The sequence below is a fragment of the Dasypus novemcinctus genome, chromosome 8, assembly GCF_030445035.2.
Source record: "Dasypus novemcinctus isolate mDasNov1 chromosome 8, mDasNov1.1.hap2, whole genome shotgun sequence".
NCBI classification, from domain to species: Eukaryota; Metazoa; Chordata; class Mammalia; order Cingulata; family Dasypodidae; genus Dasypus; species Dasypus novemcinctus.
The window spans coordinates 109,301,849-109,323,722 of record NC_080680.1 but is presented as its reverse complement, the minus strand read 5'-3'; the positions used below and the strand labels follow the sequence as shown (position 1 = coordinate 109,323,722).

The following is a 21,874-nucleotide window of genomic DNA, read 5'->3' as shown; positions in this document are numbered from 1 at the left end:
ATTATACAACAACATCAAAAGAATCACATTACTATCACCAATCACATCAGAAAAGTCCACAAACACCATCAAGATGTCAAGCTCACTGTGGTGAATATAAGTTTCCAAAATTCTAATTTTTGTTTTAAAGCTCAACTTTTGTCTTTGCCAATAAATACCATTAGTTGTTTTTCTTGAAGCAACAGTCTCATTTTTTGATTTAGAGAAAATATCTGTTGAATATCCAAGTCTCAATAACAATAATTTGCCTGTCTATTCTTCAAGTAAAAATGGAGTTCCATGAACAAAAAACACTTGGTTCACCTTGCAACTCAATCAATCATGCAAGTGCTGTTCCACAAGGCAACCATCATCTTCAGTATGCAGAAATGTTTTGTGTGTGCTTTCTATTTTGTCACATAAAATAATTAAAAAGATCAATACTCAGAGTAAATATTTAATTAGTAAATTTTTATTGCTTCATCAAGGATATTCTTAATTGAAGCTGGATTTTCTCCTGTTTCTTTTTTTATTTAGACCGTGACTGAGTGACAGTGAAGAACATAATGGCTCTAGAATCACCTGGTGACATGGCTTTGATTCATGCTAAGATTCTAGCAACTAATCCCACCGCTTCTGAATCATCAATGCAAATTAGTATGGTTAAAATTAATTAATTAATTAACTGAGTATTAAGCTATGCCTTCGCAGACCTCTAAATGGGTCTCTGTGATCATACAGGGATCCATGGACCACATTTTGAGAACCACTTATCTAATCCAACTCCATTTTCTACTAACATCATGACACTCAGAAAAGTTCTGAGATTAAGCAAACCTCTCCTATACTCATTCACATGCAGCCACTAGAGTCCAGGGGTTGCCATCCCAATTCATCGCTCTTTCTGGAATCAATTCACTCTGATGGGAGCTGATATGACTTTAAAACAACTATTTATGGTTTAAAAAGCAAGTCTTGTGTATCTGGATTTGGATGTGGAATACTTTTAAACACAGTGCACAAAGAGAACTTACGTTGTTAAGCAAACATCTGACTTCAAGCTTCCAGAATAACCCACCTATTGTTTAGAGTCTAGACCAGGGGTCAGCAAACTACAACCTGTGGGTCAAATGTGGCCCACCACATGATTTTTTTAAAACCTGTGGGTTAAAGAGTAGTTTTCACATTTTTAGATAATTTTTAAAAGAAAAACTGTTTATTTCATGACACATGAAAATTATACAAAATTCAAATTTCAGTGTCTGTAAGTTTTACTGGAACACAGCCACACTCTTTCTGTTATGATTGTCCATGGCTGCCTTCATGTTATAACAACAGAGTTGAGTAGTTCCAGCAGCAGGACTGTTGTTCCCTAATATAAACAAGGTATCATCATTATTTAAGCACCTGAATTGAAAACACTCAATCAGGTAAAGTAATTTACCTGGAGATTTTATCGATCTAGACTTACATGGTTTAAAATTAGTATTTCCTATAGTGTAGATTCAGATTAAATCAAAACAACAAAGGAAAAAAATGTATGAATGTATACAATTCATGTCAACACAATAGTTTTGGTGATGATGTGAGAAAATAAACCAAAAACAACCTACCTCTTTTGTCTTCAGTGGTATATCTCCAAGGTATACCTTGTACATCTTATTAATGATGGCAGGATTATTCCAGTCAATTAAGCTACAGAAGGTTTCAACACAGCTTGTTAAAATTATATTTTTCCTCCCACTTCAATGATTTAAAAAACGCACAGCCCCAATATTTTATTATCAAAGAAAAATGTCAGAATCTCACCATTGAAAGAGACAGCCAACAGCATAGAACACACGGAAAGGGATCAACTATCAAAGTTCATTTTTAAACTGAAAAAAATATATATCACTTATCCCACCACCTTGATTCAACAGATCAATGTAATAACGGCCCCATATAGAACCACACAAGAAAATAAGGCTGCAAAAATATGGGATCCCAGAGCCAATGCCAGGGAACTACTACAACTGGACCAAGAGTCCTGAGGCAGGGCACAATTACGAGGCACCAATCTCTTCTGTTCTAAACACTTGAAAATAGGGAGATAAAGGAGAGTGATAAAAACAAATCTTATCCATTAACGCTACAACCCTGGAAGTTTACAATCCATCCCCATTTCTTCAGCACTGTATCATAATTCTGGCACACCCTTCCCCTACCCTTCTGTATCTATCAGCACTCGCCTCCACTTGTGGCACCTAATTCTACAGCAGTCATGTTGCTATTAGTCACAGGCTGACTCCCACTTGGGCTCTACAATAAGGTGAATTCAGATATAACATGACTGGTATTTGGCTCCCATCCTTTGCAGAAGGCCCAGCTCCGGCATCCTATTAACATAACGATGACACAATCCCATTCTTCACTCCAGTGGTGCAGTTTTACATACTTTCTTCTCTGCCTTTTGACATCAGTCGAGCTTCCCAGCCATGATATATCTGTGCATACACAATTTATCATGCTACTTTGGCTGCTATTCTCATTCATGTCTTGTTTCCACAGCTTATCAATCTGACACTTCTTTGGATATCCAGAATCTGGCTATCCCCAAACACGTTCTATAATTCCATTCTGTTATTATTCATCTACATCTTTCCTCAGCTAATTGCTACCAACTGATTCGAGTTCCAGCACTGTTTTCCCTCTATAAATATCTCAAGGTTAGAGATTATTTTACAAAATGTGTGCACACAAACTTTAAACAAATAAGCTAAAAGTCCAATAGTAGTTCACTAATAAGAGTAATTTTTATTCTTCTACCATTTCTCTACTTTTGGATTTATTAGTACATATTTGTTGTAAATAATTCAGAAACGAGTAACATGGCATAAAATTTCTGTTAATCTGCATCCCACCCCTCTCTATTCCTCCTCAACAGGACAACCACTAAATTTAGTGTATCTTTTTCAACACATTTCTCCTAGGTATGTAAAATAGGTGGATTAGTAGGACAGGTAGGTAGATAAAGAAATAAATCAACAAACAGATGCATCACTTAAAGAGAAACTTAGGGAATTTTTCTTTGACAAAATGAAATAATATCTCCATATCTTTCTCAATCCTCTTTTTATCTCTTAATTACTTAATATTATTTTAATGGAAAAATACAAACACTTATTTTTAATGGGAAAAACCAAAACTAATTAAAATATTAAGTGCTACATTTGCACTATATTCAATCCAGCTGACTGGCTGAAATGAAATACAAACTAAAGATAGATTGTAATTCACCATTGTTACACTGTAACCTGTGTCACTAGAAGCAACAACCAAATCCACTGTATGGTTTATAGAATGAAGCCAATTCAAACACAAGAGGTTTTAAAGGAAGAATCTGACACTTCCAAAGCAAATTCCTTCAAAGGGATACCAGAAAAATTCAGGTACAAGTAGCATGAAGGAAATTCAGAGTTGGGAGCAACGCTAAATATAATCCACTCCAACTCTTACTGTAAGAGCCTAAGGCCTGGGGAGGGTCAGTGAGCCTCCCAGACTCACACAATCAGCAACAGGCACCACCAGAGTTCGCTCCAAGACCAACGCCCTCCTCCTCCTCCTCGGTGCCGCCTCACACGCCCTCTAGTAGGGAAGCCCTGACCCACAACCACATATGGGTTGTTTCATTTTCGACAAGCAAATTAAGACACAGTGAAGTTAATGTCTTTCTTCTGTTACACCTACTTGCATTGGCTTTCCGAAATAGGGGAAATTATAACATATGTAACCTTTGCAAAGTTTTATTACCTTATCCACAATCCCTGTCTTCTAGCACATTATTACATGATTAGAAACATTAAAATAAATTCAAGTAAAAAACATTAAAATAAATTCAAATGAAGAACTACCCTACAATCCTATTTTTTTAACCAAGTGACTTCATTTTTCTGTGTTCTTCTTTAGGCTTTGGGTCATTTTTTAAATCTACAATCAGAACATATACCATCTTTATTGGCTTTATTCACTTAGTACATTGGGAGCAATTTACATGTTGCTATATTATTTTTATAACAGTTTTGAAAGGTATATTCCATAACAGTACACACAGTAATTTACTTAACTATTTCCCTACTATGGAAAATTGAATGTTTCCATTTCTTTATGATTACAGATAATCATATGTAATGAACAAACCTGTAACATTTTTCTAAGAAACCTTTTGTCTTCTTTTGAATTATTTCTTTAGAATAAACACTCAGAAGATTTAGATAAAAGGGTAAAATATTTTTATGATTCTTTACTAACTGCAAAATGCTTTCTAAAAGTTATTTCAACTAACAATGCCAATCGGCAGGATAGGAGAAAAGCAGTTTCCACAGAAACTTAAATAGACTCAACTGTTATACAATTTTGTTTACCAAATACAAATTGGTATATCTTTGTTTTGTTTTGCACTGGTTTGATTTATTATTCCGAATATTCTCATTCTATTTGTATTTCCTCCTGTATAAATTAGGATCTATTCAATATCTTTTTTCATGAATCTGATTTTGTTTCAAAGGTATTAACCATAATAAATGAATATTTAATAAAAATAATTTCAAATTATTTGAGAGAGGAAGGATGAAAAGTAAATGACTTCTGTGTTTTGATATTTTTCTTAAAATCAGTTCTTTAAGTTTATTTACCTAGCCAAATATCTCATTTCTTGCAATAATATTCCTAATCCATTCCAGGATTAAATTGGGTCTCCAAACAGCTTTTCTTCTTTGTCTTATACAAAATTCTGCTCTTTATCAAACTGTATATATTTTTAGTTTCCTGGGTAGATTTCATAATCTTATAAATTGAATGTCTGTTTATACAAAGTCCTAAAAAAATAAATATGCACTGAATAACCTTTTAGAAATCTAGCCTCTTCCAATTTTGAAAACTGAAGAAAGAAGTACTTACCTTTGCTTGCTTTTCAATTCCAGGTCCGCTGCTGTTGCCACACTGTGGCGTGTGTCACTAGAAGCAATCACCAGGTGGAGAACAGCTTCTAGTTCAGGCACCTGTTCAGCCTCTATGAATTTCACTATACCCAACTTGCACTGTAGATAAATGAAGGGAAGAAGAAATTGTAGTCAGGGAAACAAAGAAAACCAAGCAAATGTACTGTTAAACAAATAAGTGTAATCACAAAACAAGAATTAATAGTCCTAACAGAAGCAGCTCAAATTTAGGTGTATGACGTGCCAGGGACTGTACTAAACCATATATAGTCATGCTTTTACTTAACCCTCACAATCTATGAGATAGGTATCAAATGAGGCTAAGACACATCATTAACAAGTGATGAAGCCAGAATTCAAACCCAAGACTCTGTGACACCAAGACCATTATGTTGCATAGCCTGCACATTCAGGGTGCATAGCCTCTCCAGGTGATCGAAGCCTTTGAACTGGTTCATGTTTGGGGCGTCCAGGTAATGGGATGGTAGCTTTGAAATAAAGTGCTCCATGGATGTTCCCTTGTTTAATAGATTTTTTTTATTTTTTAAAGATACACAGATGATACAAAATGCTACATTATCCAGGGATTTTTATGACAACTCAAAAAGAACTAATCAGGGAAGCAGACTTGGCTCAACGGATAGAGCGTCTGCCCACCACATGGGAGGTCTGCGGTTCAAACCCAGGGCCTCCTGACCTGTGTGGTGAGCTGGCCCACGCACAGTGCTGATGCACACAAGGAATGTCCTGCCACGCAGGGGTGTCCCCACGTAGGGGAGCCCCACGCGCAAGGAGCACGCCCCATAAGGAGAGCCGCCCAGCGCAAAAGAAAGTCCAGCTTGCCCAGGAGTGGCGCCGCACACACGGAGAGCTGACACAGCAAGATGACTCAACAGAAAGAGACAGATTCTTGGGCCGCTGACAAAAACAGAAGCAGCCACAGAAGAACACACAGGGAATTGACACAAAGAACAGACAACCGGGGGGGGGGGGGGGGGGGATTAAATTTAAAAAATAAATCTTTAAAAAAGAAAAGAACTAATCAATGCATACAACATGGAGTTTCACCCTATTGTTACACTAATCCTTAACCTCTACATTCTCACGTACAACAAACAAGGAATATGATTTCAAATACACTCTTGTCAATGCAAGTGAAATTCTAATTAAACTATATTCAATCTAGTTTACTGGTCAAAATGAAAAACAGACTAAAGATAGATTCTACTTAGAACTTCATGCAATGTGAATGAGCTATGAATTTCACTACAGATAACTTTATTTAGGATATAAATTATGTTCTGAAAATTAAATCTTTATATTCAGCCTAAAAAACCAGTTGCAAAGAAATAAGTCAGACAATAATTCTTACGTATATGAATTAAGACTTGATGGTTTATAACTGTTAAATGAGAAAGGATGTGATTACAAAATGTATACAAATATGATAAAAATGCTTGCCTCCCCTCCCTCAGCTTAACATAACTTACTGGTAATGACAGCTACAATAGAAAATACTCAAACATTTACTAATCCATAAAAAGGGCAGTTGTGAAAGCCACATGCACAGATATATGTTAAAATATATGTAAAAAAATGAAAATTATAAAAATGTCCATCAAAAGGAGACTGGCTAGAAAATATTGTGTGCTTTATAAATAATTAAATTTTATAGAGACTTAAAAGGGATAATATTATTTTTAAATCTATGGTTAAGTGAAAAAATTAAACTAAAAGTAAGGCATAGAATAGGGAAGCAGATTTGGCTCAACTGATAGATATGAGAGGTCATATGAGAGGGTTCAAACCCAGGGCCTCCTGACCTGTGTGGTGAGCTGGCCCACGCACAGTGCTGATGTGCACAAAGAGTGTCATGCCACACAGGGGTGTCCCCCGCATAGGGGAGCCCCATGTGCAAGAAGTGCGCCCTGCATGGAGAGCCATACCACACAAAAAAAAAGCACAACCTGCCCAGGAGTGGCACAGCACACACAGAGAGCTGATGCAGCAAGATGATGCAACAAAAGGAGACATAGATTCCCAATGCTGCTGACAAGAATGCAAGTGGACACAGAAGAACACACAGCAAATGGACACAGAGAGCAGACAACCGGGATGGAGGAGAAGGGGAGAAAAATACAAAATAAAATAAATCTTTAAATAAATAAATAAATAAAAGCAATGCATATAATTAATGTAAAAATGTATTACATAAAATTATATTTGTGTACATGCACAAATGCAGAGCGAAAGCAAGCTGTGGATGTGTGGCAAACTACCTAAGTGGTAGGACTCCAGGTAATTTTTAGTTTCTCTTTATACTGCTCTGTATTACTTACATTTTCTACATTATCATTAACTTTATAATTAGAGGAGGAAGCCATTTTATTTGGAGGAAACAATATAAAACAAAAGAAATTTAAAAATTAGGGAAAGTGAGCACTCATCCTTGAAACCATTCGTTTCAGTACTAGATTATCAAACTGACAAAAGGCATACAGAGGCTCTCTGAAATGAGCAAATTATGACCAACAGATTATGATAATGTTAATAATTATCCTCCAGCATCATTCATATAGCTTCAGCCATCAGATAAAAAGGTTCAAAGCCTAGTACTGAGCATGAGACCTTGGGGAACTTACTTTATCTCTCCAAACTCCAATTCTTCTCACAAAATGAGACCAACAACGTCCAGACCTCACTGGGTTGTTGCAAGGCTCACTGAGAGAATGTAAGCACAGCACTCAACAGAGTGCCTGCTGCATCCATCACATACCCAACAAAGAATGGCTTCCGTTACTATTCACCTTTCTTACTTACATAAAGGTTTATGGAGGGGAAATAAATATAAAACATGAAGAAGTAAATCTAACCAATTATAATCCTCACTGAACAAATCAGTATGCAAAGTGGTTAGGGGCAAGAATTCTCCACTTGCCTCTTTTCCTTCGAAACAGTGTTTTTATCAGTGGTCACTTACAGCCCCAGAAAGAAAAGGATCAAATCATTTAGACTGCCATCGAGAAATGAAGGAAGGCTTGGAATACTAACCTATATGGCTCAAATTTTAAAATAATTACATACTAATCTCACCTGCTCTCCCCTGCAGTGTGTGATGAAAGTGAGGCACCTGCATTGCAGAGTGCCAGCCATTTTTAAAAGCTGCTCAGAGAACATCTGTGTCGAATTAAACCAGAATAAATTTCTTAACACAAATTTTTTAATTCCCAGGAAGAAATATAACAGCGAGTCATGCTTTTCTCCCAAACTGTCATTTCTGAATTAAAGGGAATCCTCACTCTACGAACAGTACAGTCCTAAAGAGCTGGATAATGTAAGACAAATAGTATTCTAACTGTATCAAAGGAGTTAGATGATGACTAAACCTGTAATTAAAAACTAAAGAGTCAACCAGCAAGATGGCGGCAGAGTAAGGAGCCCCAAGAGCTGCATCGGGCTACAGGGAAGTTAGTAATCGCCCAGAGCTATCTAAAGCACCTGTTTGGGAGCTCCAAGGGACCAGAAGAACATCCTGCAACATACTCGAAAGAATGGAAGGTGAAAACTGCCCATCTGCAGAGAAGACTCATAAGTAGAGCATTCCACGCCACAGAAGCTGGTGCCCATCCTCCACTGGCATCACAAGCCACCTCAGAATCTATTCCATAGCTGGAACTGGAAGCTCCACTTCCCAAAAACAGGTGAGGAAGAGACAGTTGGGCATCAACTTAAGCTACTGATTAGTGAATTCAGTGGGCTAAAGTATATGCTAAGAACAGCTACAGTTAGAACCTGTCCAAGTCAGAAAGAGGCTGGTAGCTGCCATCTTAACTCCAGCCCTGGCAAGAGGGAAAAGGGACAGGCTGAAAATCACAGCTGGTAGGGATCGGCTTCTTTCCATCCTGATCAGATTGCAACTCTAGCCTAAGCCCCAGATCCACCTCCAGCAGGGAGGAAGCTGGGGGAACCTGCACCAGCCTTTCCAAGACAATACAGGCCACGCTGGGGAGGCCAGTGATCATCCTACTCTGGTGGCGCAAGCTGCCTCAGGAGCTATTCTGTGGCTGGAACTGGAAGTGCCATTTCCCAAAAACAAGGAAGGAAGAAAAGGCTGGCCACAGATTTTAGGTACTGATGAGTAAATTAGGCTGCCTAAAGTATAGCCCCAAGAGCAGCTAAAGTTTGAACCTGTCCAAGTCGGAAAGAGGCCGGTAACCACCATTTTAACTCCGTCCCCAGCATGAGGGGAAGTAGGGCTGACCAAAAATCACACTGACGGTAAGGACTGGCTTCTTTCACCCAGATCAGCCTGCAGCCCTAGCTTAGGCTTCAGCCCCACCTCTGACAGGGCCCTGCACCAGCCTCTCTGGGTAACTGCAGTTAGTTACATTCAGCAAGCAGACTGAATAATCGGAAGTGTATCAGAGCCAACTGTGGTCATTTTGGACCCTCAAGGCATAGATTGCTGTCCACACCTGCATCCCCACCCCAGACAGGGGAGATAACAGAGCGAAGCTTCATCAGTCTCTGGGCAACTACAGTCTAGGCCTGCACAACTTGCATTACTACATACGGCTGTGGCTCTCTTGCTATCCCGGGCAAAGGAGAAAGCTGGGAGAAGCTTCATTGGTCCCTGGGGCAATGAGGGCAGCTTGACCCTCCACAGCTTGCAACACCAACTACATCTGTGGCTCCTACTACACAACCAACAAGGGAGAAAGGGCAAGAAAGCCCTAAACTAAAGAGAAAGTACACTCAGAATAAATACATCTAGTAAACCAGATGCCAAGACACCAACAAAAAATTATAATCCACACCAAGAAACTGGAAGATATGGTCCAGTTAAAGGAAAAAGATAACTCCTTTATGTCTGAGACAACAAATCATAGGTGTTCAAACAAATCTCCTGAATAAATTCAATGAGGAAATGGATTTGGCTCAACGGATAGAGCATCCGCCTATCACATGGGAGGTCCATGGTTCAAACCCAGGGCCTCCTGACCTGTGTGATGAGCTGGCCCATGCGCAGTGCTAATGTGAGCAAGAAGTGCCATGCCATGCAGGGGTGTCCCCCACGTAGGGGAGCCCCATGCACAAGGAGTGCGCCCCGTAAGGAGAGCTGCCTAGTGTGAAAAAAGTGCAGCCTGCCCAGGAGTGGCACCACATACACGGAGAGGTGATGCAGCAAGATGATGCAACAAAAAGAGACAAAGATTCCCAGTGCCGCTGACAAGAATACAAGTGGACAAAGAAGAACACAAAGCAAATAGAGCAGACAACTGGGGAGGCGGGGAGGGGAAAGAAATAAAGAAATCTTTTAAAAAAAAAAGACATTGGATGAGCACAAAGAATTTGAAAGCCTATATAAAGAAACAGGAGATCTTATAGAATGAAAGGCACAATAAATGAAATTAAAAATACACTGGAATCATATAATAGCAGATTTGAGGCGGCAGAAGAAAGGATTAGTGATCCTGAAGAAATGGTCTCAGAAAGCAAACATACAAAAGAACAGATGAAGAATGGAAAAAATTGACAAGGTCTCAGGGAACTAAATGACAGCAAGAGATGTGCACACACTCATGGGTGTCCCAGAAGGAGAAGAGAAGGGAAAAGGGGCAGAACAAATATTTGAAGAAATAATGGTAGAAAATTTCCCAGCCCTATTGAAGGACATAGATATCCATGTCCAAGAAGCACAACGTACTCCCATCCAAATAAATCTGAATAGACCAACTCCGAGACACTTACTCATCAGAATGTCAAATGCCAAAGACAGAGAATTCTGAGAGCAGCAAGAGAAAAGCAATGCATAACATATAAGGGATACCCAATAAGATTAAGTGCCAATTTCTCACCAGAAACCATGGAGGCAAGAAGACAGTGGTCTGATATATTTAAAACACTGCAAGAGAAAAACTTTCAGCCAAGAATCTTATAAACGGCAAATTGTCTTTCAAAAATGAGGGTAAGTTTAGACTATTCACAGCTAAACAGAAACTGAAAGAGTTTGGAACCAAGAGACCAGCTTTATAGAAAATACTAAAGGGTGTGCTACAGCCAGAAAAGAAGACAGGAGAAGGAGAGAGGCTTGGAAGAGAGTCTAGAAATGTAAGATTATATTAGTAAAAGTAACAAAGTGTCAAGAGTAGCAAAAATAAAATATGACAGATAAAACTCAAATATTTAGAAATAAACTTAACCAATGATGTAAAGCATTTGTATTCAGAAAACTACAACTCACTGTTAAAAGAAATTCTCAAAAAGACCTAAATAACTGGAAGAACATTCCATTCCATAGTCACAGATTGGAAGATTAAATATCATTAAGACATCAATTCTACTCAAATTCACATAGATTCAATACAATCTGATAAAAATTCCACCAGCATTTTTTAAATAAATGGAAAGCACATCTCTCAAAATTATTTAGAATGATAAGGGGTCCTGAATAGCCAGAAACATCTAAAAAAGGAAAAGCAAAGTTGTAGGACTCTCACTTCTGGGCTTTAAATATTACTTAGCTACAGTGGTAAAAAATATTTAGCATGGTACTGGCATAAAAAGAAACACATAGACCAAGGCAACCGAACTGATGCTCAGAAACAGACCTTCACATCTAGGATCAAGTGATTTTTGACAAGCCTGTCCAACCCAGTTTGGGCAGAACAGTCCATTCTACAAATGGTGCTGAGAGAACTGGATATCCATATCCAAAAGAAGGAAAGAGGACCCCCATATCACACCTCATACAAAATTTAACTCAAAAGGGACCAAAAACCTAAATATAAAAGCAAGAACCATAAAGCTGCTAGAAGAAAATGTAGAAAAATATCTTCAAGACCTGGTAGTAGGTAGTAGATTCTTAAAGGAGATAAAAGGAGGACTGAGATGGACTACTAATGCTTAGTGTATACAGAAGTTTTACTTGACCTTACTGTAAAAGTGTGGAAATGTATAGAGTTGATGGTAACACATTATAGTGAGTTACAGCTGGTTTATAAATGGGAATGTAGCTAAAAATGGTAGTCTAGGGATGTAAATGCCAATTGACAGAAAGCTAGAGCATAATCTAGGACTGAATAACACAATAAACCCAGAGGTGGATGAGAATTGTGGTTGATGGTACAGATGCAAGAGAATCCTCTGTGAGCCACAGGAGATGTACATCACAATTGCGGGGTGGTAGGAATGTGGAGAAGCATAGGAAAAAGACAACTGGAATGACCTATGGACTGCGGTCAACACCAATAATGTAATATTCATGCATCTATGCCAAAGAGGTACTGTGCTGATAATATGGCAGTATGGAAAAACTGTGCCAAATGTACATTATGGGCCTGGTAATAATCTGATGATATTATCTCATAATCTGTAACAAATGTTCTACCACAGTGCGGTGTGTTGTATGAGAATTCTGCATGTGTGCATGATTTTTTCGAAAGTTTACAACTTCTGTCATAAAAATATATTTAAAAAATAATAATAGGGTAGGTTGAGGGAAAGAATACACCAAATGTAATATAAGAATTATAGTTAGTAGTAAGGTTTTTTTTTTTTGATTTGTTTTATGTCTTTTTTTTCTCCCCACCCCCTCATTGTTTGTACTTGCTATGTCTGTTCACCTTCCTCTTTTCTTTAGGAGACACTCACAACTGAACCCAGGACCTCCAATATAGGAAGGAGGCACCTAATTGCTTAAGCCACCTCCATTTCCTGCTTTGTTGTGTCTCTCATTGTATTTTTCTTCTTGTGTCTCTTGCTGCGTCACCTTGTTGTGTCAATTTGCCGTGCCTGCCCATCATGTCAGCTCGCTGTCTTACTCATCCTCTTTAGGAGGCACCAGGAACCTCTGCTCGCTGCTTTATTGTTGTCTCTCATTATGTCTTTCTTCTCATGTCCCTTGTTACATCAGCTTGCCACACTTTCCCATCGCGCCAGCTTGCTGTCTTCTTTAGGAGCCACAAAGAACCAAACCGGGGATCACCCATGTGGTATGGGGGAACTCAATCACTTGAGCCACATCCACTTCCCAGTTAGTAGTTGAGATTTTGATAATTTGTAACAAATGTCTCACAACAATGCAAGGTGTTGGTGGTGGGTTGGTATATGGGACCCCTGTATGATATTAGACATGTTTGCTTTTTAAGTTCACAACTTTTACTATATGCTTACTGTTTATGTTATATAATAACAACAACAGTAACAATAATAATAGGGTAGTGTGGGGGGAAAATACACCAAATGTAAGGTACTTCGGTTAGTAGTAGTATTCTAACATTTAATCATTAGTTTAAAATGTTTTAGTTAGTAGTAATATTCTAACATTTAATCATTAAAATGTTTCACAACAATGCAAGGTATCTGTGGACTACTAATGCTTAGTGTATACAGAAGTTTTAATTGACCTTACTGTAAAAGTGTGGAAATGTATAGAGTTGATGGTAACACATTATAGTGAGTTACAGCTGGTTTATAAATGGGAATGTAGCTAAAAGTAGTAGTCTAGTGACGTAAATGCCAATTGACAGAAAGCTAGAAAATAATCTAGGGACTGAATAACACAATAAACCCAGAGGTGGATGAGAATTGTGGCTGATGGTACAGATGCAAGATGTATGTTTGTATTGTAAGTTCATAACTTTACAATTCTTAGTATTTATGTATATTTATGGATGAGTGATATACTTCAATTATTTTTTAAAATGTTAAAAAAAAACAAAACTAAAGTTAAAATAGGCTCCATGTATAAGGGGGCTCTATTTTATATTTGAAACATGTAAGGAATATTAGAAAAACTAAAGAGCATTTCCTTCCCTCCCTTTCCCAAGGGCATTAACAAATAACATATGATAAAGAGAACATATTACATCAACTGCTCCTTTCAAACATAATCCATTAGAGAACCTGAACGTACTGGAATGACATATACATGCTTTCACAGACTACACAGGGGCAAGTGTACAGGATTAATTTCCATAATGAGCAAGCAGCTTGTGATACCTGTTCCAACTGTTCGGGTGTCCATGGGTTGTCACCAATAACTCGTTTAGCTGCATAAAAGCTCATTCCTGGAGGAGGCTGTGGGATTCCAGAACCTCCACCACTATTTGAAGATGAACCCTGTGCTGAAGATGAGTTCTGGCGACTTTGGGATTCATTCAACACATATCTGGAAAAGAAATAAAACTTGAAGCCCTCTACAAAAAATGCACACATATTACATGCATTATGTACAACATTCAATTATGTAATACTTTCCTCCCACAGTATTTTTCTAGAAAATAAACAAGTGAAATTAAAATTTCATCACAAAGAAATATTTTAAAGGTATTTAAAGAAGGCATTTAATCTTTAATAAATTAGCCATGGGTATCACATTGCTCAACTTAATTAACAAGTCAACTACAACATCTACCAGCGATGGGGGTGAACAGGGTTCATATTCAATCCATAAAATATTGTTCTACAAGCCACCACAGACTCACCACAATTTTGAGTTTTCAGTTAACAAATACAGAGTAAGGAGTACTGATGTAGGGAGAAGAAAAAAAACTATTGTTCTATATACAAAACAATTATTTCCATCTTTATTAAGATGCAATTAACCTTCAGTTGTCCTTGAACTCCTTATACCCCTACAATTACTACAGAAAATCCACTGAAATCTCCAAACCACCTACCACACAAGCACACCATGCCCCAAAATTGAAGGGAAAAAAATCAAAAGGGCCCAAAGACGTAAAGTCATACAAACTAAGCATTCACTTTTGTGTGTTTTCTTTTTTCATTTTATATTCAAACTCCTCTGCACCTGCTTATTTATCACCTTATTTCATTTTTGGCTCTACTGATTAGAAGAGTTCCAGTAAATTCATTTTAAGCCAATTAAACTGATATTCCTCACCTATGAAATGAAAATTTTGATATAAATTTTCAGACAAGTCTCTTCACAATCAAAAATTCTAGATTGATGAATTCTATTATCACACTGTTTATTAAAATAAAATATCCACTATAATTAAAATTAAAACAAAAACAAAAGCACTTAGAGCCTGATGGCATAATAAATTAGTCCATATTACTTATATGCCAGATACATTTAAGTTCGCCTATTGAAAATAGATAATAACCATTAAGGAATCACTTTAATATTTTTATATACATGAGGCAAGTTCTCATTGGTAAGAAAAATGTGAGGAAGTTTGGGGATAGTATGTACTTTAAGGTAAATTTGGATTCAAAGTTTATTTCCCAAAGCCATCATCACCTGCCAATTCTGGATGCCCCCTGATTTAACAAGTACAAAAGGAAACTTTCATTTATTTCTAAGTTAAAGAAAGACTAGTAGTGGCATTAACACAATGAAAAATTAATGAACATCTAACATTGTCCAAAACATCATCTTCAGCACAAGACAGGAATACAAGGATGTATGAGATTGAATCTTTGCCATGAGAAGCAAGTTGAGAGAATAACAACACAAGTAACAGTATTTGACATCATGTTATCAAACTACACAGAAATCAATCACAAAGAAATAAATGATAAGACAGAAGAGGTGAGAGTGAACACGGAATGTCTGGGCCAGACAATAAAGCAACCCTCCTAGAGGGAGAATAAGAAGAGCAAACTGGAGAGGAAAGAAACCATACAGCATGAACTCCTGGGTGTTAGCACTGACAGACAGGTGGGAGAGAGCCCCAAATGCCAAGTTTATACTGCACGTTACATTTTTTTGCACAGGGAAGAAGTATGACGAAAGTAGCATTTTAGGAAAATCAGTTTGGTAACAGGACAGGCTAGAAATAAGCAGGCTGAAAACAGATCACAATCTGGGCACTATGCCAACAATCAAAGCTAGATAAAACAGCTCTTGACTACAAAGGGCTCACAATCTAAAAGGAAAGATGTCAACAATGCGATAGAAACACAAAGTGGTAATAAATACATATGTCATTTGGTGTTAGAATAAATGGAAAATAAATAGTGCTCTTAAATCTAGAGCAAGAAATTCATAGCAGAGACAAAGGTGAATCTAAGCTAGTTTGAGAGGCTTTTTTCCAAGGTTTTGTTTTGTTTCTTTCTCTTTCTTTGATAAAGAAACATTCTAAACAGAGAGGACTGCATTCTCTTAAAAAATAAAAATTCAGGGACCTCTAAGAGTGCATAAAATGCATGACAGTCTAAGGATTTACCGTATGACTTTTTAAGATCTGTGTTTTAAAAAACTGAAAACTCTTATGTACAACATAGAGAGGTTTGAAGAAAAGTCAGTGAGAAAGAAATCATGACATCAGTTGAAAAGAGCCAAAACTAGATGACAGCAGTGGGAATTGTTCCAGGATGCATCAACAACGGTGTGGGAATTTAATCTGATAATATCTGAGACAAGAAGATAAAAGCTGAAGACAATTTATAATTGTACTTCTAGATGGTGAGTAGAATCATCACAGCACTGATAGTAATTAAAGAGGAGGAACTACTTTTATGGAGAAAGACTGGTTTTAGCTTGGACAGGTTGGGTCTGAAATCACAACAGCAACTCTGCATCAGGGCAAAAGGCTGGAAATTCAGCAAAAGATTAAGAGATTCATCCACTTCCAAGAGAAAGCTGAATCGTTAAAACAGTACTTAGCACCATAATGTAAAAGCAAATCAAAAACAAGGCTGCTTTTCTGTTTGTATTCTTAACTTACCCATAAGGCATTAGAAGGACATCTAGCATGAAGTCCAAAAGCAGCTGCACAGTCTTTGGTTTCTCAGCAAGATTAAAGGGAGAAGCTGATTTTGATGATTCAACAGGGTATTTCATGTGAAAAAGGGTTGGTATTAAAAGATGCATTAAGCTGAAAAAATAATTACATTTATTGCAACTACTTAAAAATAAGTTTTTATACATACAAATAACAGACAAAGCAAAAATCATACAATAAAAACTGACAGTTATAGCAAGGGCCATCCATTTTCAAACATCTAATTAAATCCCTAATCTAGGGACTAGACCAGATTTCGTTCTTACTGAAAGCTGAGTATACTGATTAGCATTTAACCAATCTGGCTCACTTCTAAAAATACCAGAAAAAAGAAGTACATAATAAGGTCTCAATGATAATACCTTAAATTATCATAAGAGATTTTTAGATTTAATCTTAGGTAAAATTCAATTTTTAACAAGTTCTTTTAGTTAACCTTTTCTTTTCCACACGGTTAATTAAAATGAAGTTATTCAACAGCTAAAGAAATTAAAAATCAATCATGTCAATATTTTGAATACAATATTTAAACATCTGTATAAAATTCATATAAACAGCTTCAGTAATTTCTTCTTGCAATGCACCTTCTGATATTCTTAAGACACATGAAAATTACTTCAGTGTTTGTTGTTTGTTCATTTTATTTGTGAACATCTACAGTATAGCCTTCTTTTAAAAACAAATATGCTGGGGAGCAGATGTAGCTCAAGTGGTTGAGCACCTGCTTCCCATGTAAGAGGTCCCAGGTTCAATCCCTGCAACCTTCTAAAAACAGACAAACTAAAAAACAAAAAAACCAAACTCTCATTGGGGAGCAGATGTAGCTCAGTGGATGAGAACCTGCTTCTCATGTATAAGGTCCTGCGTTCAATTCTGGTACCTCTTTAAATATAAATAAACTAAATAAGTTAAAAATAAAATAAAAACAAATATACTCTATAAACATTTCATTCCAGTTTTCCTACAGTTTCTGCACTCTGTAATGGTTCTCACATTAGACACAAAGGATGCGTTATCTCAACTTTTTCACCTCTCCAATTCCCATATTAATACAAAGAAGTGCTTTCTTTTTTTTTTCTTAAAGATTTTTTTTTTAATTTATTTCTCTCCCCTTTCCTCCACCCCCTGTTGTCTACTGTCTGTGTTCATTCTCTGTGTGTTCTTCTGTGTCCGCTTGGATTCTTGTCAGCGGCACCAGGAACCTGTGTCTCTTTTTGTTGTGTCATCTTGCTGCATCAGCTCTCCGTGTGTGCAGAACCATACCTGAGCAGGCTGGCTTTTCTCATGCAGGGTGGTTCTCCTTACAGGACGCACCCCTTGCACATGGGGCTCCCCTACGCAGGGGTGCCCCCGCATTGCAGGGCACTCCTTGAGCACATCAGCACTGCATGAGGGCCAGCTCACCACATGGGTCAGGAGGCCCTGGGTTTGAACCCTGGACCTCCCATGTGGTAGGCAGATGCTCTATCAGTTGAGCCAAATCTGCTTCCCTGCTTTGTTACTTGAGAAAAGCTGCTCTGAAACTTTATATCCTCTAAGACAGAAATGTTTTTATGAAATGCATTTTGTAACTCTAATTTATGCAATCACATAAAATTAGTTGCCTCAAAATAATTGACAAGGAAAATTACTTTAGATTGAGAAAACTGTTGTTGGTTCTGCAAATGTTTCATTATGTTAACACTGAGAAATTTTAGAATAGTATTAACAAAATAGTAACCTTGAAGAACCACAGGAAATTCAATTATTTGTCAAGGCTCAAGCCTTCACCCTTGCCCAAGTGAAACCCAACAGGCAGAACTATGTTTGAAAGGTAGTTGCTGGCTCTTGCAGGTAGAAAAACAAGATAATTGAGGGAGCCATACCTATCCTGCTGTGGCTGAGGCTTTCCTTCCATGGCAGTGAGAAGCGTAGGGGCCAGTTCACATTGTTTTTCCACTGGTAGGCGAGGATAGCCCATCTTAACATAAATTATAGTAAAATTCTAATGTGATAAGAGAAAAACAAGTGAGTGTAAAGGAAATACTCTGATTTCAATGAAAAAAAATGTTTATAACTTAAGTACTTATGGTTATAACAAAGAAATTGCAAATAAGAATCATCCTCTCTCCACATGTTTATTATAGTTTGACCAGCTGTATCTCAAGGAAGAATACCAGTCCCACATTTCAAATGCTTGCTCAAAAGGGCTTCATATGAGACAGAATGGCCTAACCTAAAGCAATTATGTGCAATTACTTATCACTGAGAAGAAAAAAGTAATTATTTGATCTTTCAAACCCTACACATTACACATTAGCATCAGATCTCCCAATGTACTGCATTAACCCTTACAAATTAGGAGAAAATTTAGCAAATTGTATGCTGCCAATCCCAACTGCAGTATATTGAAACAACCTTACTATAATGCAACATTCTGAGGTTCCTCACTCCAATAACCTGTCAATGGATAATGAATCAAGGGAACTGGAGTACAGTGGGTGTTTGTATCACCACTATTCAGAAGAATATTGCAATTTGAACAAACCCATTAACACATATCTGGATTTACACATAAAAATAAAGATATGACTTGCTTTTCTAAAAGATTCTTCACTTTAGTCTTCATTAAATTATTCCTTTAAGTACACTTTATTTGCAAAGTTTTATTAGCATATAATATCTCTATTTGCTTAAAGCAAGGAATATCTGTAATGGAGCTGCACTTCTACCTGCAGCACAGACAGGATGCTGGACCAGCAGGCGGCCCCAAAAGTTTGTGACTCCAGGTGTTAGATATGACCTAATAGAGCTGCCTCAATGCTAGAAACTACAAGGATCAGCAAAGAACCTGATACAGCATTAAAATTCTTCACATTTAGTTTTCAGGAAGACAAGAATTTGATCTAAAATCTTTAGTGGCACTATTTCTTACCAGCCTCTATTTACTCCACTTTTAAAAAGGATACTTTCTGAATTCACATATCAGAAACACAAAAGTTGGGTTTTTTTTAAATTTTCAAACCCTCATTTCTCTTCTTGCCATTTTCTTCCATTATCTTTTTTTTTTTTTTCCTTTAGATTTATTTTTTTATTTATTTTATTCCCCTCCCCTCCCCCGGTTGTCTGTTTTCTGTGTCTTTTTGCTGCGTCTTGTTTCTTTGTCCGCTTCTGTTGTCATCAGCGGCACAGGAAGTGTGGGCGGCGCCATTCCTTGGCAGGCTGCTCCCTCCTTTGGGCTGGGCGGCTCTCCTTATGGGTGCACTTCTTGCACGTGGGGCTCCCCTACGCCGGGGACACCCCTGCGGGGCGCGGCACTCCTTGCGCGCATCAGCACTGCGCATGGGCCAGCTCCACACGGGTCAAGGAGGCCCGGGGGCTTGAACCGCGGACCTCCCATGTGGTAGACGGACGCCCTAACCACTGGGCCAAAGTCCGTTTCCCTTCCATTATTTTTTATTCATGCCTATGCTGCAGAGCCCTCCTCCCTACTCAGATTGCTGCCATAGAAACTTTTTTTTTTTTTTAAGATTTATTTATTTACCCCACCCCAATGTTTGCATCACTGTCTGCTCTCTGTATCTGTTCATTGTGTGGTCTCTGTATCTACTTGTCTTCCTTTTAGGAAGCACCGTGAACCAAATCTGGGACTTCCCATGTGATAGGTGGGCACACAAATGCTTGAGACACATCTACTTCCTTCCCATATAAACTTTTACTGAGCATCAAATCATTCTTCTGTACATCAACATATCTGACAAGTAATTTCACCAACACTTCTCTTTCCAGTGCACTCGATTCTTTCCATTTCCTTTAATGAACTATTTCCTCTGGGCCAGTATTCAGTGGGAAAATAGTGCATGATTTAAAAGAAAAACATCTTTTTTTTCTTTTTTTCATTTATCAGCAGTCTAAGGTGAAATTCTAAGCTTGCCATTATATTGACAACATCTATATTAAATAAAAAATATTGAAAGTCAGAAAATAATTCAGACAACACTCACTGTGACAAAGGAAACAGCAGCAGGATCCTGGTACTGAACCAACAGTGTCTCTACAGGGAGCTGTATTTTGGGACGACTTTTTATACGCTTATTCAGATGGACCAATAGTTCCATTACCTATAATACAGACAGATAGGAATCCAAGTTAATTAATCATATCTTTAAAAAAACTCATTTCTGATATTATTTTAATGAATATAGCTACTTTCTTTTAAAGGATACAAATTTGTCATCTCAGAAAGGGAGTATATAATATCAAGTCTTGGAAAGCAGACGTGGTTCAAGTGGTAGGGCTTCCGCCTACCATATGGGAGGACCCAGGTTCAATTCCTGGGGCCTCCTGGTGAAAAAGAAGAAGAGAAAGCGTGCCCACGTAAGTGCCTGCATGGTGAGCCAGTGCCCACACAAGTGAATCATGCAGCAAGTTGATGACGCAACAAAAGAAAGACGAAGGGGAGAGTCAAGATGAAGCACAGCAGAAACCAGGAACTGAGGTGGCACAATTGAAAGGGAACCTCTCTACACATCAGGGGTCCCCAGGATCGAATCCCAGTGAATCCTAGAAGAGAAAAAAATGAGAAAAGACAAAAAGAGAAATAGATAACAAAAGATAACATAGCGAATGGACACAGACAGCAAAAACAGCAGGGTGGGAAGAGGGGAAGCAAGAAAATAAATAAATTTTAAAAATCAAGTCTTGTTCCAAAAAGCTATCCCAAAAATCCATGCACCAAGATTTTACTAGTAAATTTACTTTTGCGATGTCCTTCAGTTAATCAAAGTTGAGATCCAAATGGGCCAGGCTTCAGTGAGGCACAGTCCCTGAAAGACCTGTGAACAAATGACTGCAACATACCAAAAAAGAGAAGTGTGCAAGATACCATGGGTTTCCCAAAGAGAAAGTAACTGCCAGATCAAGAAAGATTTCATGAAGGAAGTCAAAGGGCTGCTAAATCCTAAAGACCAAATGAATTTCCAAGCAGAGTCAACTGTAAGAAGGTACTGAGGGTAAAAGAAAACATCTGCCCAAGAACCAAGTGGTAAGAGATGAAAGAAGGGTCCAGATTATGAAAGTGAGAACAGTGAGAAATTTCTACATTATTCTGAAGATTATCTGATAATTACTTAAGAATTTTAAGAAGTAACAAGCTGCTTCTCCTTTAAGTGGGAAAAGAGG

The 21,874-nt window shown here is 37.7% G+C and overlaps 1 protein-coding gene across 4 annotated transcripts in view; it reads right to left on the bottom strand.

Moving 5' to 3' along the window:
• ECPAS (Ecm29 proteasome adaptor and scaffold) overlaps positions 1-21,874 on the bottom strand; it is a 134,739-nt gene that overhangs the window by 63,435 nt on the left and 49,430 nt on the right. For all 4 annotated transcript variants that reach the window (XM_058302545.2, XM_004458505.4, XM_058302544.2 and 1 more), the window contains 6 exons: positions 20,698-20,814; positions 18,580-18,698; positions 16,658-16,807; positions 13,962-14,130; positions 4,918-5,057; positions 1,593-1,674 (listed from right to left, as the gene is read on the bottom strand). In XM_058302545.2, coding sequence (XP_058158528.1) covers positions 1,593-1,674; positions 4,918-5,057; positions 13,962-14,130; positions 16,658-16,807; positions 18,580-18,698; positions 20,698-20,814 — 777 coding nt within the window. The remainder of the gene's footprint in view (positions 1-1,592; positions 1,675-4,917; positions 5,058-13,961; positions 14,131-16,657; positions 16,808-18,579; positions 18,699-20,697; positions 20,815-21,874) is intronic.